This window comes from Fringilla coelebs (assembly GCF_963513975.1).
Source record: "Fringilla coelebs genome assembly, chromosome: 20".
Lineage (NCBI taxonomy): Eukaryota > Metazoa > Chordata > Aves > Passeriformes > Fringillidae > Fringilla > Fringilla coelebs.
In genome coordinates this window covers 1,319,231-1,335,350 of record NC_140046.1, presented here as the reverse complement: position 1 = coordinate 1,335,350, position 16,120 = coordinate 1,319,231, and the positions used below count along the sequence as shown (strand labels likewise).

The 16,120-nt window shown below is 47.2% G+C and overlaps 2 protein-coding genes across 4 annotated transcripts in view; both read right to left on the bottom strand.

The window, feature by feature from the left end:
- The window catches only part of SYNRG (synergin gamma), a 36,032-nt gene extending 27,308 nt beyond the window's left edge, over window positions 1-8,724 (bottom strand). For 2 of the 3 annotated variants that reach the window (XM_084219000.1, XM_084219001.1), the window contains exons 1-7: window positions 8,530-8,724; window positions 5,035-5,075; window positions 3,607-3,725; window positions 2,280-2,410; window positions 1,880-1,985; window positions 1,517-1,628; window positions 102-392 (exon numbers count right to left, since the gene is read on the bottom strand). In XM_084219000.1, the coding sequence (XP_084075126.1) occupies window positions 102-392; window positions 1,517-1,628; window positions 1,880-1,985; window positions 2,280-2,410; window positions 3,607-3,725; window positions 5,035-5,075; window positions 8,530-8,600 (871 nt within the window). In that variant the 5' untranslated portion in view covers window positions 8,601-8,724. The remainder of the gene's footprint in view (window positions 1-101; window positions 393-1,516; window positions 1,629-1,879; window positions 1,986-2,279; window positions 2,411-3,606; window positions 3,726-5,034; window positions 5,076-8,529) is intronic. The other variant, XM_084219002.1, reaches the window with a different exon arrangement.
- A 1,120-nt stretch (window positions 8,725-9,844) lies between these two features.
- Window positions 9,845-15,734, bottom strand: DDX52 (DExD-box helicase 52). Its single transcript, XM_084219010.1, has 15 exons — window positions 15,627-15,734; window positions 15,275-15,491; window positions 14,856-14,986; window positions 14,476-14,661; window positions 14,090-14,233; window positions 13,207-13,318; window positions 12,891-12,963; window positions 12,613-12,816; window positions 12,176-12,266; window positions 11,875-11,997; window positions 11,498-11,648; window positions 11,172-11,247; window positions 10,929-11,000; window positions 10,718-10,810; window positions 9,845-10,446 (listed from the first exon to the last, which is right to left on the bottom strand). The coding sequence occupies exons 1-15, from the start codon at window positions 15,711-15,713 to the stop codon at window positions 10,380-10,382; spliced, it is 1,827 nt and encodes a 608-aa protein (XP_084075136.1). The 5' UTR covers window positions 15,714-15,734; the 3' UTR covers window positions 9,845-10,379.
- Window positions 15,735-16,120: the final 386 nt, after the last annotated feature.

Genomic DNA, 16,120 nt, shown 5'->3' with positions numbered 1-16,120 from the left:
TTATTTTTTCCAGCCAGACTGAAAAAAAAACCCCAACAAATTAAGTAAAGACTTTGTGTAGCTCAGAGGGTGACATGTAAAAGAAGATACTTTAGAGTTACCTGTTTTATGGGTATTGGATGGAGATGCAGAGGTAGGAAAATAAGGAACCTGCCCAGTTGTACCATGCAGGGTGGATAGCACTGGAGCCTGGGCTGGAGGGACAGGTTGGAGCACAGCCCTCTCTGAAAGCAGCTGCCCAGCCTCAGTGGCAGGATGGAAAGGCTGAGAGGTGGATTGAGGCACCAGTTTGGGGGTTTCAACAGGCCCTTGCATAAAGTCACTAAATTCTTCATCATCGAGAAAAGCAGAATGGGAAACATATACAGCACAATGGGATGGTGTGGGATGATCTGCAAATGGAATGAACACACAAGGCAAAGTGATGAGGAGTAGGGGTCACGGGTGGGAATGTGGGAAAAGTGGCAAACACTGGGAATACACAGCAAATGGGCGAGGAGGAGCAGCGTGGAGTCTGTGTGCTGACAGTGAAGGCTGTCACTGGCACAAGGTAAAACTGAGCAGCCCTTCCAACCACACATCGTCTCTCCCAGGATTTTAGGGTGTGAACACTGAAACCTGGTTCTTAACACTGGCTGTGAAAGTATTCTGCCTGTTTTAAGCAGACAGGGTCAAAACAAATCCAGAGGTAATATTTCAAACTGGACATAATGGGGTCTGTCAGGGGGACATTCTCCCTCAAAGGAATGTTTTATCCACAGAAACTCAGCAATGTATCATGAAGTACAAAAGAAATGTCTGCTGACGTAGACAATTTTCTGCTTGATCCCTTCCAGTGTTACCCATTTCAACAGAACTGGTGAAGGACAGGCAAATCTATAGAGAGAGGGAAGTTGTCAGAGACCACCTGTAATTGCAAACTTACCAAGCAAACTTATCCACAGCAAAGGCACAAATTTTACACAGGAAAAAGCTGGCCTAGATAAGCTTTGTTTCAGGCTAGACACCAAAAAAACTACACTACAGACCATAAGAAGTCTTAAGTGGCAATTGTTGCCAGTGTAATTACTGAGAACACAGGCTTGGTTTGACCATGCCCAACAACACATCAACTAGCTGTGACACTCCACTCAAGTCTTTATATATGGTTTTGATCATTCTTAGCACTTAAATACCACTTCTCATCTTCAAAAGCACTCTGCAAAACATTAATTAATGCTTTGACTAGAAAAGAACAAACGCTTTATCAATTTCCTTGATGTTTCACATTTAGCACAGCACATGAGGCTTTCTGGTAAAGATTTCAAGTCTTTTAATAAAGGCTCATATCTATCAATATTTCACCCTCATACCCTGACCTAGCAAACAGTTGCAGAATGACATTTGGTTTTACAAAACTCTTAATCCACTCATTTTGTACAACCAAATGAAAATATTTGTTGGAATTATCCTCCCTGCTGAGGATTTGAAATGCTGGAGTTTTATTTTCATTTGGAAAATGAGGAAAATTACAAACCTGGCTTTTTTGGATGTGTTGCTGGTGTTGGGTGCATTTTAGCATCTCTAGAAAAGCCATCTAAGTTCCCTTTAATGGCTTCCAAAGCATCATCTCTGCTTTTTTCACCTGTCTGAAACAGCACAGAAAAAGTTTTGAAGAATTGACAGAACAGCTCAATTTTCCTCCAATACCCACACTTCCTCAGTACCAGAATTAGCAATGCCTGCTGCTGGCAGAGTACATAAAGGAATGACTCTTCCAGAGATTTTTCAAGCCATAATCTGGCCATGCAATTCCCACAGATTTGCCTGCTGAAAGAGACCCTCCCATTAAAAGCTATTTTAAAAAAAAGCTGAAGAAAGAAACATTATCAGGCCATACCTTGGGTTTCACACTGCTCAGGAGTCTCAGCTTTTGTTTCTGCTCTTCAAACTGCCGCCGTTTTCTTTCTTCCTCTAAGAACTTCTGCTGGTGCTCAAACCTCTTCCTGAAGGAAAATTATTTTTTAAAAAATTTAAAAAAAAAATATATATACACATAATTTTTATGAGACTTTTCACGTCAGGTTTGTGCTTGATTTCTCCATTTTTGCTGTCTCAAATTCAGACAGTGTGTTTGGTGCACATACTCCCGCTTCTTCTCAGACCTGGACAAGCCCCACAAACTTCAGAGGCAATGGAATATCCAGCAATATTCCACAGCCCCACACAATGCTGCTCCAGAGAAAGCACATCTCCCCCTGACAGAAGGACTGGCCAAGGGTCAGTGCAGTGTCACTTACTGCTGCTCCTCTGCAAACTGCTTCTGCATGTCGGGGCCGTACTGCGGGCCGGCCGGGCGCATTCCCAGGAAGGAGGCCTGTCCCATGTAGGGCATTCCAGCTGCTGGCATCGGCCCCAGGGCCATGCCCCCCTGCAACCAAACACAGCACACAGCTCCAGGGCACTGCTTTCAGCTCCAGTGTCTCTTTTTTCCCCATAGAAAAAGCCAAAGCACTGGCACTGTAGAATGCGGTGCTAGGGAGTGCTGGAGGAGCAGCGCCCTCGGTAGATGGCACTCTTCCTCTCCACAAGCACTCAAACTCACAGCTTTTGGGAAAATTGGCAAAATCAGCCATTCAAATCCAACCCGCCCCAAGAGCAGGAAGGCTACAGCCATCCTACATCGTTCAGAATGGGTTTTCTTGGGATTTCTGCTTCCTAGTCTAAGGGATTTCATAATGTTTTTATATTCCCTCCTACCAACCACAGATGCTGGAAAATGTGGTCTAGGCATTTCCCAGACAATATATGACAACAGCCAAGAGGAACCTTGTCTGAATAAACTGTATCAGAAGCATTTGCTGAGAAATATATTCTGGGACATTTAGAGCAGCAAAGCTGCCTTATATAGAAGGACCCAGAAAATAATTTACTTTTCTTACCATTCATTTTGCATTTGGTCTCAGAACACGTAGGAAGAGAACAAAAGTTGTTTATTATTTTTAGACCGGCTCTCATAAAAACATCTTCCTACTATAAATTTTGCCAGAATAACATAATAAATTGCAGCTGGGGGAGGGAAGGGAGTGTAGGGACATGGCAAAACAATAAATTCCATTTGTGACACAGAAATTTGGTTAGAAAGTCATGCACAAACATTGAATTTCAGCAAAGTGCAAATTTGTACATAAGCACATATGGTGCTAAATAGAAAACAATAGATTAAAAGAGAGAGAACATAATATAATCTGCTTATATTTAATTCTTATTCCTCAATTAACAACAGCAGCACTAAAGACAAAGTTACTTTCAGGAAAAAGAGAAATGATAGTGATAGGATAGAGGGAATGGCCTTAACCTGAAGGAGGGCAGGCTTAGATTGGATATTAGAGAGAAATTCTTCCCTGTGAGGGTGGTGAGTCCCTGGCACAGGGTGCCCAGGGAGGTTGTGGACTCCCCATCCCTGGAAGTGTCCAAGGCCAGGTTGGATGGAGCTTGGAGTAGCCTGAGATGGTGAAAGGTGTCCCTGCCCATAGCAGGGGTGGAACTGGATGAGCTTTAAAGTCCCTTTCAACCCAAACCAGTCTGGGGCTCTGCAGTTTCAGCCCACATTTCACTGCCACACACCTGCATGGCCATGGGTCCAGGAGGCATCTGAGAGCCATAATTCATTCCCATCATCCCTGGCATGTTGGTCTGCATGACAGGAACCATTGGAAACCCTTGCTGTTGCATAGGAATCATCCCTGCAATGAAACATTAAACAATCCAAGTGCCCAGTTAATGTTAAAAGCTTTTTTTTTCCTCTTTCCTAACCCTGCCTCTCCCATTTAATTGATCTGTTTTGTTTACTAAACCAGTGAAGGAAAGCAAAAAACTCTGAGTTGTGCTGGACTGTTTAAAAATAAAAATAATAAAATTTGCTACACTGCAGGCAGCCACAGAATCTCCTTAATTTAGACACTGGTCAGTCTACAGGGAAAAATATTACAGGGATTTTCAGTAACTAAGCTGATGAATTATCCTAAAGATTCTCTGTGGGTTTCTTCCCATATGATTTTTGGAAGGGTCATTTCCAATTAAAAAGATTTAATTAACCAGGGTGACTGGTGCTGGTAATTCCCATTTCTCTTGAAACCAGAAGCTTCTGAAAATAAATCTTGGGAAATAAAGTCAACCTTTCACAAAGCAACTTCACATTCTGACCTGGCTGCATAATTTGTCTGTAGGTTAATTAGCACACTTTAGGTTAATTAGCCCACTATACGTGTTAGAATGGTAACAGTACTTGTCAGTAAAAGCTAAACGTGCACAAAATTGGACAAATCAAGCTGGAATGTGTTAATTCACTGAGTAAAGCAAGTGTGTCATGTTTCAGTATCTTCCTGCCTCACATTTTGCTGTCTTGGGAGACAAACACTAACATGAACTTGTTACCAGCACACCATGAGATAATTATGCAAAAACACTCCAGGAGGCCATGACACAGGCAGGAATAATCCATGAATCAGTCCCTGGGATTTTAATAAAAAACTCTCCATTTCCCCCATAAATTCTCTGCATATTTTCCCCTAATTAAACAAACAGCACTGCATCAGGAATGAGAACAAAGGCAATTTAAGGCTGAGGCTCTCCCATTGTATTAATACTTTCCACACAGGTTGTGACTCTTGTCCCGGGGTCTTGATGTGCTTTGTAAATATTTACCAGGTCTTGCAACACCCACACAGTATGGGTATACACAGCTGGGAGATGAAGCAGAGGGAGGTGAAATACCACACTCAAAATAACACCAGAATCCAAAAGGCCAATTCAGGTTAAAAAGGGAGATGCAGTTTTCCTGGACCTTTAATCCACATTCTGGTGACACTGCTTCAACAACACACAGGAGGTTTTCCCAACAGAGGAGTGAGAGAGCTGAATTCAAGGGCAAAAACCAGCCATGGAGTTCAATTAATAATCACACCTCTGAACATCATGGCAGGCTTGGTTTAGGTCTAATCTGTCTAAACAAAGTCAAGAACTTCGTGCTCAAAATGTGAAGTTGATACATACCTTGAGGGGGGCCCAAACCACCTGCGACGGGAAACATGAAGCTGCAGGAGGAAAACAGTACGTGAAATTCTGTCACTTCAGTGCAAATGGAAAATCCACCTCGAATTCCACATCAGCACCATCACCAAGAGTCCCCCACCTTCTGGTCAGCACTTGCAGCTGCTCCTGCAGGTCCCACAGAACCCAGCCCGTCCAAGGGAAAATGTTATCCCTCAGCAGGATACCAAAGCACCCCAGCGGGGCAGAGCCAGGAAACACAGATCTGATCCTCCCAGCAGTCCTGACACGGCTTTGACTCATCCACATCACCCACAAGAGACTTTCAGCACCCACGCAGCTTGGGAACAGGTCAGTTTGTTGTGTGGGCTAAGTATGGAATGAATAAACATCTCCTCTTGGAAGTATCTGACTCAGCAGGACCATCAGAGAACACTTCTCAGCTGCTTAGGAACGGCTTTTCTGAAGAAAAATAAACTATCCACAAACCCCATCACTTTTTGCCCCCTTTAGAAACATTAAGTATCACAAAATAATGGAGTTACTATTTTCTCAGTTATCTAATTACAACAAAAATAGCACCTTGGAGAAAACATTCATTCACATATCGAGGGTCAAGCGCGCCTAGAGGAAGAACCATTAAAATTTCAACTAAAATCCTAATGGAAATTGCTAGCCCTCGCTCTCAAACAGCTGCCAAACAGCAAAAAGGGACCTAGTTTAAAATTCTCATTCGCAAGCAACTTGCAGAAACCCACGTCAGCAGCAATTTCCCAAACAAGAACCTCACTCAGTGTCCCAGGCAGTTATTACATCAAAGTGCTATGGAAGAGAAACACACTTATAGATATTCAATGTTCAATTTCAAACGTGGATGTAAAAGAAACTGACGAAGAGCACAAGAGAAATGCCATCAGAAATGGCTGCAGGAAGTCCTGAAAGCCAACCTGGTTTATAAATATAAAAGAGCTGTGTAATATGAGCACTAAGATAAAATAAGGAACTTAAATTATGCATTTATCGGAGCAAATTGCACCTCCCCACTGTACAGGCAGAGGGTCACACGGTCACCAAGACAACCTATTTGCTCTTCATCCTCTACTTAGGATCTTCATCATCCTGAAGATTCTTCAGCCCTGATCACTGTGTGCTGATTTCTCCTTCCACAACTATCACACACCTGTGCTTCCCAATGGTCCAGTCTCGCCATCCCCCACCCCACAATTTGGGATTCTCCCTCTGAAGAACTCTGCAGACTCACGCAGCTCAGCCCCAAACATGTGCAGGGCTTGGTTCTCACCACAGCCAAGGCCTCTTTAACTCAACTCAGTCATTTTAATCCACTCCTTGGCACACAGTACCAACATGAAAACAAATAGAATGATGAAATATTAAATGTAATTTCTGAAGATCTTCTAAGCATGCAGAAGTGTTCTAAGCTTCTTGCTTCCCTTCTTGTTGGGGAACCTGATCAGCAAGAATTCTCCAAACCAGCAAATGCAACGTAAACTGAACAAGCGTCGGGAGGTACCGTTGCTTGCTGGGAGCAAGTAAAGGCCACACTATTAAATATTTATCCCTTTCTACAGAGCTCCTGGTTTATTTATAAGTCTCTGCTGAAAAAAATAAAAAGAAACAATCAACCAAAAACCCTCAGCTGATTACAGGCCACTGAAAGAGGAGTTAGTCCAAAGCAAGCTCTGGCAGCACAGCCCCGTACGCGCCGCTCAGATCCACCACGGATTCACTCCAGGATTCAGCGTGCAACTGCCAGCACCAGCCCCGCTGGCACGGCCACAAACCACTCCACCAATGGGAATTTATGACTGAAGTGCTTTTTTGGAGATGCAGAATTGCCCAGAGCAATCAGTGAAAGCAGCTGGTTCTCGTGGCTGAGGGAGCCAGCGAAGGGACGGTCCTGCGAGAGACCGCCTTGGCTACGCTGCACAAACACAATGAAGAGAAGGGAACAAAGTGATCACCCTGCAACAGACCTCTTAAAGCAGTCCCAGAAATCTCTACATCCCTACTAAATGGGTATTTTCAATACAGAGCTTAAAAGAAACACCAAGCCCCAAACCAACCAAGCAACAGCTTCAGCCAAAACGCAGCAGTGTGGGGAGCAGCAACTCCTTTTCTGAATTGAAACTTCCCTGTAACAGCTCCAAACCACACAGCACGTTTTCCCATCTACAAGTGGGTTTTTAAACCCCTTAATTCCCAAGCAGTACAACTCCATCGATGCAACAGACTGTCAGAGGATTTTTGAATGGCAGAAATGCACAAAAATTGAAGTGAAATCAGGCAAAGAACCCACACAGACACAGAACAGAACTTTTCCTCTACCTCCAGACTTTGTCCTCAAAGAAACCAAAATACTATCAATAGGCAATGGTGATTTGTAAATCCTTTTATTTTTCAGAACCTTTATTTTTGAAACTGACAACAATGACAACACTCCCCATAACACTGACAAAACCTTGGGATTCAGATATCCAAGACAACTCAATGAGCTTAATTGTCAAATGCAAAATTTCCTCAGCCTCCCTGGAAGTAGGACAAGAGATAAATAGCAGACAAGAACCTACACTGAAAAAAACATATTACTAGAGTCTTCAAAGGTGGTGAAATCCAGTTTTCCAACCCTTCCAGAAACAGAGCAACATCTCTTTTAACATTTTTTTTTTTCCTTCTGACAGGATTCCTCAGTCCTCTCTGCGGCCAAGGTGCCCTTTGTGAGAAGGAGGGGAAAAGGGAAGTCCCTAGGGAGGCCGGGTCCCAGGAGGCCACAGACAGACAGACAGACCTGCCCAGCGGTGACAGGAACATTTACTGTGGCAGCACCAAGCAGGGCGGCAGAACCCCCAAATCCTTCCCACCCCAATATCTGAGATTGCAGCTGCAGAGCCCGACAGCAAGTGGGGTACGACTGCCCAAGCCTGGACACACGGGGAGATCAGCTGGACCCCCAAAATGTGAATAAATCCCAGCAAAAGGCAGAGCTACCGTGGCTGCATTCCCAACAACACACCTGGGACCTCCCCACCCCACCCAGGACCCACATCCTGCCTGGGCCCCTGATGTTCCATCCGGGATCACAGGTACTACACCTGAGACCCACTCACCCCACCCAAGACCCCACAAAGCTCACCTGACAACCCACGAGCCCCACCTGGGACCCCAACCCACGAGCCCCGAACCTCACCTGAGCCCCCCATACCACACCTGCCACCCCACATCGCCCCCAGGATGTACCACACCTGCGACCCTACACACCCAACCTGGGACCCCCACACGCCCGTCAGAAACCCCGCACAGCGCACCTGGGCCTGACCCCCTGCGCTGACATCCCACCCGCACTCCGCGCCGCCACCCCAGCCCTCTCATCGCCCCCATCTCCGCCCCTCTCGCGTCCCCTTCATTCCCCATCACCGCCCTCCCCTCTTTGTCCGCTCCCTCTCCGCAGCCCCTCGCCCGCTGCCCCCGGTCACCACCGACCTGGCTGCCCCGGCCGCTCCTCCGCCCGCCCCGCCGGCGCCCCCCGCGCCGGGCCCGGGCCGCAGCGCCATCTTCGCGCTCGGCCCCGCCGTCTGTCAGCGGAGCGGCGGCGGAGGCTTCCGGGGCCGGCCCGGGCAGGCACCGCCCCGGCCGCGCCGCTCCTCCGCTCTACGGCCCCTCGGTTCCTCCGCTTCACAGCCCCAGAGAATCACAGCCCCTCGGTTCCGCCGTTCCACAGAGCCACAGCCGCACAGAGCCACGGCCCCTCGGTTCTTCCGTTCCACAGAGCCACGGCCCCGCGGTTCTTCCGTTCCACAGAGCCACGGCCCCTCGGTTCTTCCGTTCCACAGAGCCACGGCCCCTCGGTTCTTCCGTTCCACAGAGCCACGGCCCCGCGGTTCTTCCGTTCCACAGAGCCACGGCCCCGCGGTTCTTCCGTTCCACAGCCCCACAGATGAACAGCCCCATAGCTCCTCCGTGTCGCAGCCACACAGAACCGCAGCCCTACATCCCCTGGGTTCCACAGCCGCACAGCCCCACATCCCCTCGGTTCCACAGCCCCACGACCCCGCGGCTCCCCGCTTCCACACCCACAGAGCCCCTCGGTTCCACAGCCCCTCGATTCCTCCGCTCCACCGACCCAAAGCCCTGCGGCTTCTCGGTTCCACACTGCCACAGCCCCTCGATTCTTTGGTTCCACACTCCCGCACCCTCTCGGTTCCTCAGCCCCACAACCCCGCGGTAAGGCCGGGACGGCCTGGATGGGGATGAGTGGCCCCGGCTTCCCCTGGGGAACGCCGGTTTCCAGCATCCAAACCACCGCTTCTCCGTAAAAAGGAAAATAAAGTGCTGCCTTTGCGCCCGACGTCCCGCAGGGGTCACCTGGGGACATGAGACAGGAGCCTGAAAGTGACAAGACAAGGGGCAATGGATTCACAGGGACAGAGGGAGGGTGAGATGGGATATTGGAATAAATTCCTCCCTGTGAGGGTGCTGAGGCCCTGCCACAGGGTGCTGCGGCTGCCCCAACCAAACTAGATTAAACCAAGACAATCCTGTCCAGACATTCTTCCTGAAAGGGTTGTAGTTGCAAAGAAGCCATTCCTGCCTGACTGGAATTCTGATGACAAAAGCAGGGTGGGCTGAGAACACGCTGGGCAGATGAAGAGAGGGAAAATGCACAGAGCGGGGCCTTTTTTGCCTGCAGACTTATTCCACCGAGGCTGCACAAACACACAGGTCTCCAAATTAGCATTTTATGACCTTGTTTATTCTAGTTTCAGGCTCAGTTATAAAACCATACAAAATTATTGGCATGTATTACTTTATTTCAAAATAATTTTATAGAAGAAAAACAGTAGGAAGAGCAAGGCTTTACTTTCACATACAAGTGGGTTTGTTTTGGCTTTTCTGAAGTGTCCAGGGAAGTCTCTGACAGTTACATTTATCAAACCTGACAGTAAACATTGTGTGGCTTTTGTCTCTGAATCTCCTGGAAGTGTCTAAAAATGTATTAGGGGTGATCTTAACACAGACAGTATTTTCAAGGAGCAGTACAAAACTGTGTGAAGGTAACACAAACTGATGCTGGTTTGGAACTACTCTCAGAAATACACAGCATTCACTGCACGAGCACATGCTCCAGCTTCTATAAGAAGCATCCAGGAATTCTCTTCTGGCATTGCAGTAGAGACTTTCTAGCATGTAAACCTCCACCCTCACCCCAAAGGAAACACGAGAAATGTTCTTCTCCCTTCACCATCACTGCCGTCTTCATTCTTCTGTTCCAGCACAGACAGAGGTGTCAGCCCCAGCTCACCAGCCCAAATTCAGCTTTCTGCAACAGTCTGTCATTTACTGCCATTTTTGTCTTCTTTACCTTTCTTCTTTCCCTTAGTATTTTCCTTTGTAGTTTTCCTACAAGAAACACATTGGAGATCAAGACAACTGAACATAACCAGTGGCTTAAACTCAGGCTGCTGTCACCTGACACATGGCACCACACAAGGCAAAATGTTGTCATTAATCCAAGCTCCAGTAGACAGATACTGACACTAAAACTTCATCACTAAGATCATTATGACTGGGTGGTTCATCCAAACAAGTTATCTGTTACTTTGCTTAAATTTTCTGGGCTGTTCCTGGATAAACAGCATCTCTTACCTCCCCTTCAGCAAAACCTACTTACATTTTTCTTTTGCCTTTTTTCAAGAAGCACTTTGGGATGGTACAAATGGATTCTCTTGTCAAAGGTTTCTTAATGAATTTCTTCTTTTGCTTGCTGAGAACAACATTTAGTGAAGAAAGGTGAAATTACTAGGGTTTCTAGTTCTAGAAACTACCATAAGTCACTAAAAAGCACTGATTAAAAGACTGGTTAACTGCTCAAATGCACATACCTCTGCAGTTTGGGCAAATGTTTTATGTATTCTGGCACAGGACAGCCAGCTCGCTGGATTACGTTGGCAATACTGGAAAGGAGAGGAGGGAAGAGATCAACTCCAGTGCTTGGACAAGTGATAAATAATTTTTGTAGAAAACAGCAAACCAAACAAACTGGCTGGTTTGTTGTTGGTCTTTTGTTTTGTGGTGATTTTCTTTTAAAGCAAGAAATAAAGACATTACTAATCCAGACATATTACCTCCGTAATAAAGGTTTATCATCTTCTGTAAAGAAAGTGACTGCCTTTCCTCTGTGTCCTGCTCTTCCAGTACGACCTGCCAAGCACACATTTTGCAGAGTAGAGATTTTACTTTAGACATCTCCCTTTCAGCCCCAGTCTCCTGATGCATGTTCAGACCAAGAATATACCAAGCAGCCAATCCCCAACATTGTTCCCAGTGAATGAAAGCACAGCTATGTCTGAAAAATCCAAATAAGGTTCACAAAGTGCTGCAAAAACAAGAGCATCTACATAAAAAACCTCAGAAACGAGGAAAAGAAGGTGATTTGTGAGCCATGCCTCACCTATCCTGTGGATGTATTCCACTGCACTCGTTGGCAAATCATAATTGATGACCATGTTCACACCTTTGAAGTCCATCCCTCGAGCCAGTAATGCAGAGCAGATGAGCACCCAGATCTTCCCAGCTCTGAAACTCTGCACTACTTTGTCTCTCTAGGAAAAGAACAGAAAAGATGTTTGGAAAGAGTGCCAACAGCAAATTGAGAAAGGAGGTGAACTTGCTTCCTTAAAGTTGTCATGACGTTAAGGAATAAAACCAAACCTCTGAACAAAAACCTGCAGGGATTTGCTGCCACGGTCACCTGGAGTTACATCCCAACACTCCTGCTTTTACCTTTCTTACTAGAGCATTTCTTGAAAAGGAATAAAACCCTCCTACCTGTTGCTGAGTCTTGTCTGCATGGATGACATCCACATTGATGCCTTCATAAATAAGCTCATGGAAAAGCTCTTTAGCCCTCTCAATAGACTGTACAAAAACAAGGACTGGAGGAGCAAAACCCTGCAAAAGAGTAAGTTTATCTCAGGTTCCAAAGTCCTTTTCCTTGCAGAAACTGAGACACAGGAGATTTGGGCAATGGTTTAACATGTGTCACAGAGAAGTGTTTGACCTGGGAAACTGGGAGTCTGACAGACCATAGCTCAGTTGAACAGGAACATGCTCAGTCTCTCCAAAATACCTTTTTAACAAGCTCTCTCATTGCTGTTAGCTTTCCTGTCTCAGATCCAACAAACAGCAGCTCTTGTTCTACTGTCTCTGCTGCAGAGTTTCTGAAAGCAGAAATCCAACAGAAACACTTTAGTATTTTTATATACATTAACAAAAACTTATATACTAATAAATACATGTGCTATGTGTAACCCCATAAAAATGTAACCTGGTGGATGAGAAATATGCAGGCTCCTAAGATTGATGTTTATTTGATGATAAAGTAATTGGCAAAGGAAAAGGACACTTTATTCAACACAAGAGAAACATCTACGTGCCTACACAATTTTCTCTGGAGAAAAACAACCTGCAGTGCTGACTAAGGCAGCCACAAAACCAAGCAGGCTGATGATGCAGAGAAAACAATTTCCCAGGAAATTTTTTTAAAAAGAAGCAGACAACACCTACCTTGCCCCAACAGACACCAGCACAAGGTTGTCCAGGTTGAGCTTACACCACTCCTCCACATCGTGGGCAAAGGTAGCGCTGAACAGGGCCCTCCTGGCCAGGTGGGAGGTGCATGCCAGGAAGATTGTGCCCAGCTGGTCCCTGAATCCTGACTTGCCATCCTCAAACAGCTTGTCTGACTCATCCACCACCAGCCACTCCACGCTAGGAACAAGAGATTTGATTTTCAGGAGAGCCACTTCTGAGTGGCAAAGCACACTGCAAACAGACTCTCCTACCTGCTCAAGTCTATTGCTGGAGGATCTTCTTTCAGCAGATAAATGAGTCTGTTGGGAGTAGTAACCAGTATATCTATTAAAAGATAAGAAGCAAAATGTCAAAAAAAGACAAAATAAACCCAAACAAACAGAGCCCTGAGAATGCCAGATCCAACCCAATCTGCCTGAGGTACAGTTTAGCAGAGTCCATGTCCTCTCACTTCCCATTTCTCCCCTGCCACTTTTTAACCACCTCTTTAAAACCACACAGCCCAAAGAGAAAGGTCAGTGACACTTTTAAATTTCTTAGAAACACTTCAGTCGTTAGAACAGTTACCAAATTTCTTGGAAGACTTGGGCCCAAACTTCTTGGCTGCCTCAGCTGCCTTGTGGATCATGTGGATTCTGAAGCCTGTGCCCTCTGCCAGCTTCACCAGCTCCCGGTGGGTCTGGAAAGGCAGCAGAGATTGGATTTCCAAACTGAGCTGATGAGCTTTTCTAACCAAAAAACTGCTGGCCATCGTGGAGTCACAGAATGCTTTGGGTTGGAAGGAACATTAATGCTCATCCAGTTCCTCCTGCCATGGCAGGGACACCTTCCCCTGTCCCAGGCTGCTCCCAGCCCTGTCCAGCCTGGCCTTGGGCACTGCCAGGGATCCAGGGGCAGCCACAGCTGCTCTGGGCACCCTAATCCTGAAGCTAGAGCTTCAAATCTCACCCTGATTTCAGAGTTAAGAGAAATCTCTCTGGTTTCCTTAGCAAAATAGAATGCAGTTCTTTAACATACATTATTCACATCACTACCACATGTGGCACCCTCTTTCACATGAATAAAAACTGCCCAAAGGTGGCATTTTTATTTCATTTTAATAACACAGCTTTGTTATAAAGTTATCCCTTGAAATTCCAACTTTGGGACTAACAGAAAAATCTCTCATAGCAATCTCAAGTAGGAAAGGAGGTTTTAAGAGCACCTGAGCATTGGGCAGTTTAAAATATGATCAAAGAATCGTGAGCCTCTAATCTAATCACTGAGATTAGACTCAGATAATAGATATGTAGTACTCCACAGAAGTCAAAAGACTTGAAAGAAACATTTAAATTAGCTTCCTCTGATATGTGAGGGCAATAAAGGAAAAAAATATTTACTAAGCAGCTATTTTGCTGATGCAGGGTGAAAACAGTGCAGGCCATCAGGGTGAAATCCCCTCAACACACACCTGGCTGGCAAGTTCTCGGGTGGGTGATATGATCAGAGCCCTGAATCCTTTGTTCCTGGGTTGTTTCAGATGTGTTAAGAGAGGGATACAAAATGCCAGTGTTTTCCCAGACCCTGTAGGAGCTGAAGCCAGAAGCTCCCGACCCTGTAAGGAAAAAAAAAAACAACTTATATTTCGGTAGGGGAAAAAAAAAAAAGGTGTAAAAATTCCATTCCCATAAATATCAATGTTGCAAACTGACACAAAATACCTCAGGAAAAGCACAGATGAGGAAAACTGGAAAAGCCAAGCTTTCAGTTTGGATGGAGCTGATCCAGCTTTGAAAGTGCCACAAGGCAGCCCCAGCCCCAGGGTCTGTAGGATCCCTGAAACAGCACAGAACTCACATGCAGCATGACAGGAATTGCCTGCATCTGGATGGCAGTTGGGACATGGAAGCCTGCAGCCTGGATGTTCTCCAGGATTTTGGGGTGGACTTTGTACTCCTCCTGAAGCTGCTCAAAGGTGGCAATGGGGTCAGGGAGATCTGTTCCCTGAATGCTGATCCTGTGCTGGTGCCTGAAGCGATTGATCTGCGAGGCAAAAGACAAACTCCTTTTTCATTTACACCATGAACCCACCACGTATGGATTCCTCCCCTGGCTCTTTCCCCCACACTCCTTCACCCTCCTCCAATGGGGAATCACCAAAAATAAACCCCAGTTTTGGACCAAACACCCACAGAACACCAGGCACCTCTTGTTGCACCAGAATTCCCTGGTCCCACCTTTTCTCTCCTCAAGCGCTCAAGCTTCTCTGCAGTAGGTTTTTTGTCTTTTGCATCTTCAAGTTTTGCTTCCAGGGAGGACATCCACTTTATTGCATTGTTTTCTGACAGCTCTGGCATCGATACTGCTCCTGGAAGTTGCAAGCAAATTGAAATTGCCTTTAGTAAAATACAGGCAGGCATTGTTTGGAGACAAAAAAAAACCCTCAGAACCTTTTTTCTCTCTAATGAAGACTCCAGAAGGATGGCAACCACATCCCCAGCTCTCAGCACTGAATCTTAGCCCAGTTATGAGATCAGCTCTGTGCCAGGCCAGCCAAGGAACCCAGAACTGGACGGGCTTTAAGGTCCCTTCCAACCCAAACCATGCTGGCATTCTCTGATGGTTCTGCCAGGGATACACGTGTGTGCGCAGATACCTCGTGTCTTTTTCTTTTTTCTTTTCCCTTCACTGCTTTCTGCCGTTCTTTTCCTCTTTCCATCGGTTTTCCCTGCTCCATCTTTCTGCTGCTTCACCTCCTCTTCAGCCCCTGCGAGCCCCCTGCCCTCCTCGGCAGCTCCCTGAGGGGCTCCCTCCTTGTTCCCGAAGAAGTCGAGGCTCTCCAGCGAGACGCTGCCGCGGCTCCCTTTAACCACCTGCGGGGGAACAGGACAAGGATGAGATGCCATGGCCGGGCCCCGCTCCTCAGCGCCGCGCCCGGGGGGGACGGGGCTCCGGAGCCTGAGCCGCGCACGGGCCGCTCCCCAGCCCTCCCCTCGGTGTCCCCGCACCCCGAAGCGCTGCGCGTCGAGCCCGAAGCGCCGCACGTCAAAGCGAGCCCCGGCGCCCAAGCGGCGGAACAGCTCCTGGGTCTCCATGCTGCCGCGCTCCCGGCAGCCCCCGCGCCGCCGCCGGAAGCGGGAGCACTTCCGGCCGAGCGCCGCTACCATGGCAACGGGCCGCGGGCGGCATGGCGGCCCGTTACCGCGGCAACGGCGCGGGCAGGCTTCGCTAGGCCGCGGCGAGATGGGAACGCTGTCGCGACAGCGCGGGGCTGGCGAGGGAGGGTTCCTTCCCCTCTGCGCACATGGGAACGCTGTCGCGACAGCGCGGGTTCCTTCCCCTGTGCGCTGCCGGTGGCTCCGCGTGGCCCCGTCCGGCTCCCCCTGGAGCCCGGCAGGGAGCAGAGGAGGGTGCGGGTGCTGCCCCGTGCACAACCGCTCTTTGCTAATCCTTGATTTGTGCTCGTACAATCCCATCTCGCTAGGTGCCCGAGGAAAGAAAT

Coding starts and splice junctions, on each gene's coding strand:
- DDX52 (XM_084219010.1), bottom strand. CDS start 15,713: ATGGAGACCCAGGAGCTGTTCCGCCGCTTGGGCGCCGGGGCTCGCTTT. Junction 15,492..15,626: donor TCGACGCGCAGCGCTTCGGG/GTGCGGGGACAC, acceptor GTTCCCCCGCAG/GTGGTTAAAGGGAGCCGCGG. Junction 10,447..10,717: donor AAAAAAGGCAAAAGAAAAAT/GTAAGTAGGTTT, acceptor TGTTTCTTGTAG/GAAAACTACAAAGGAAAATA.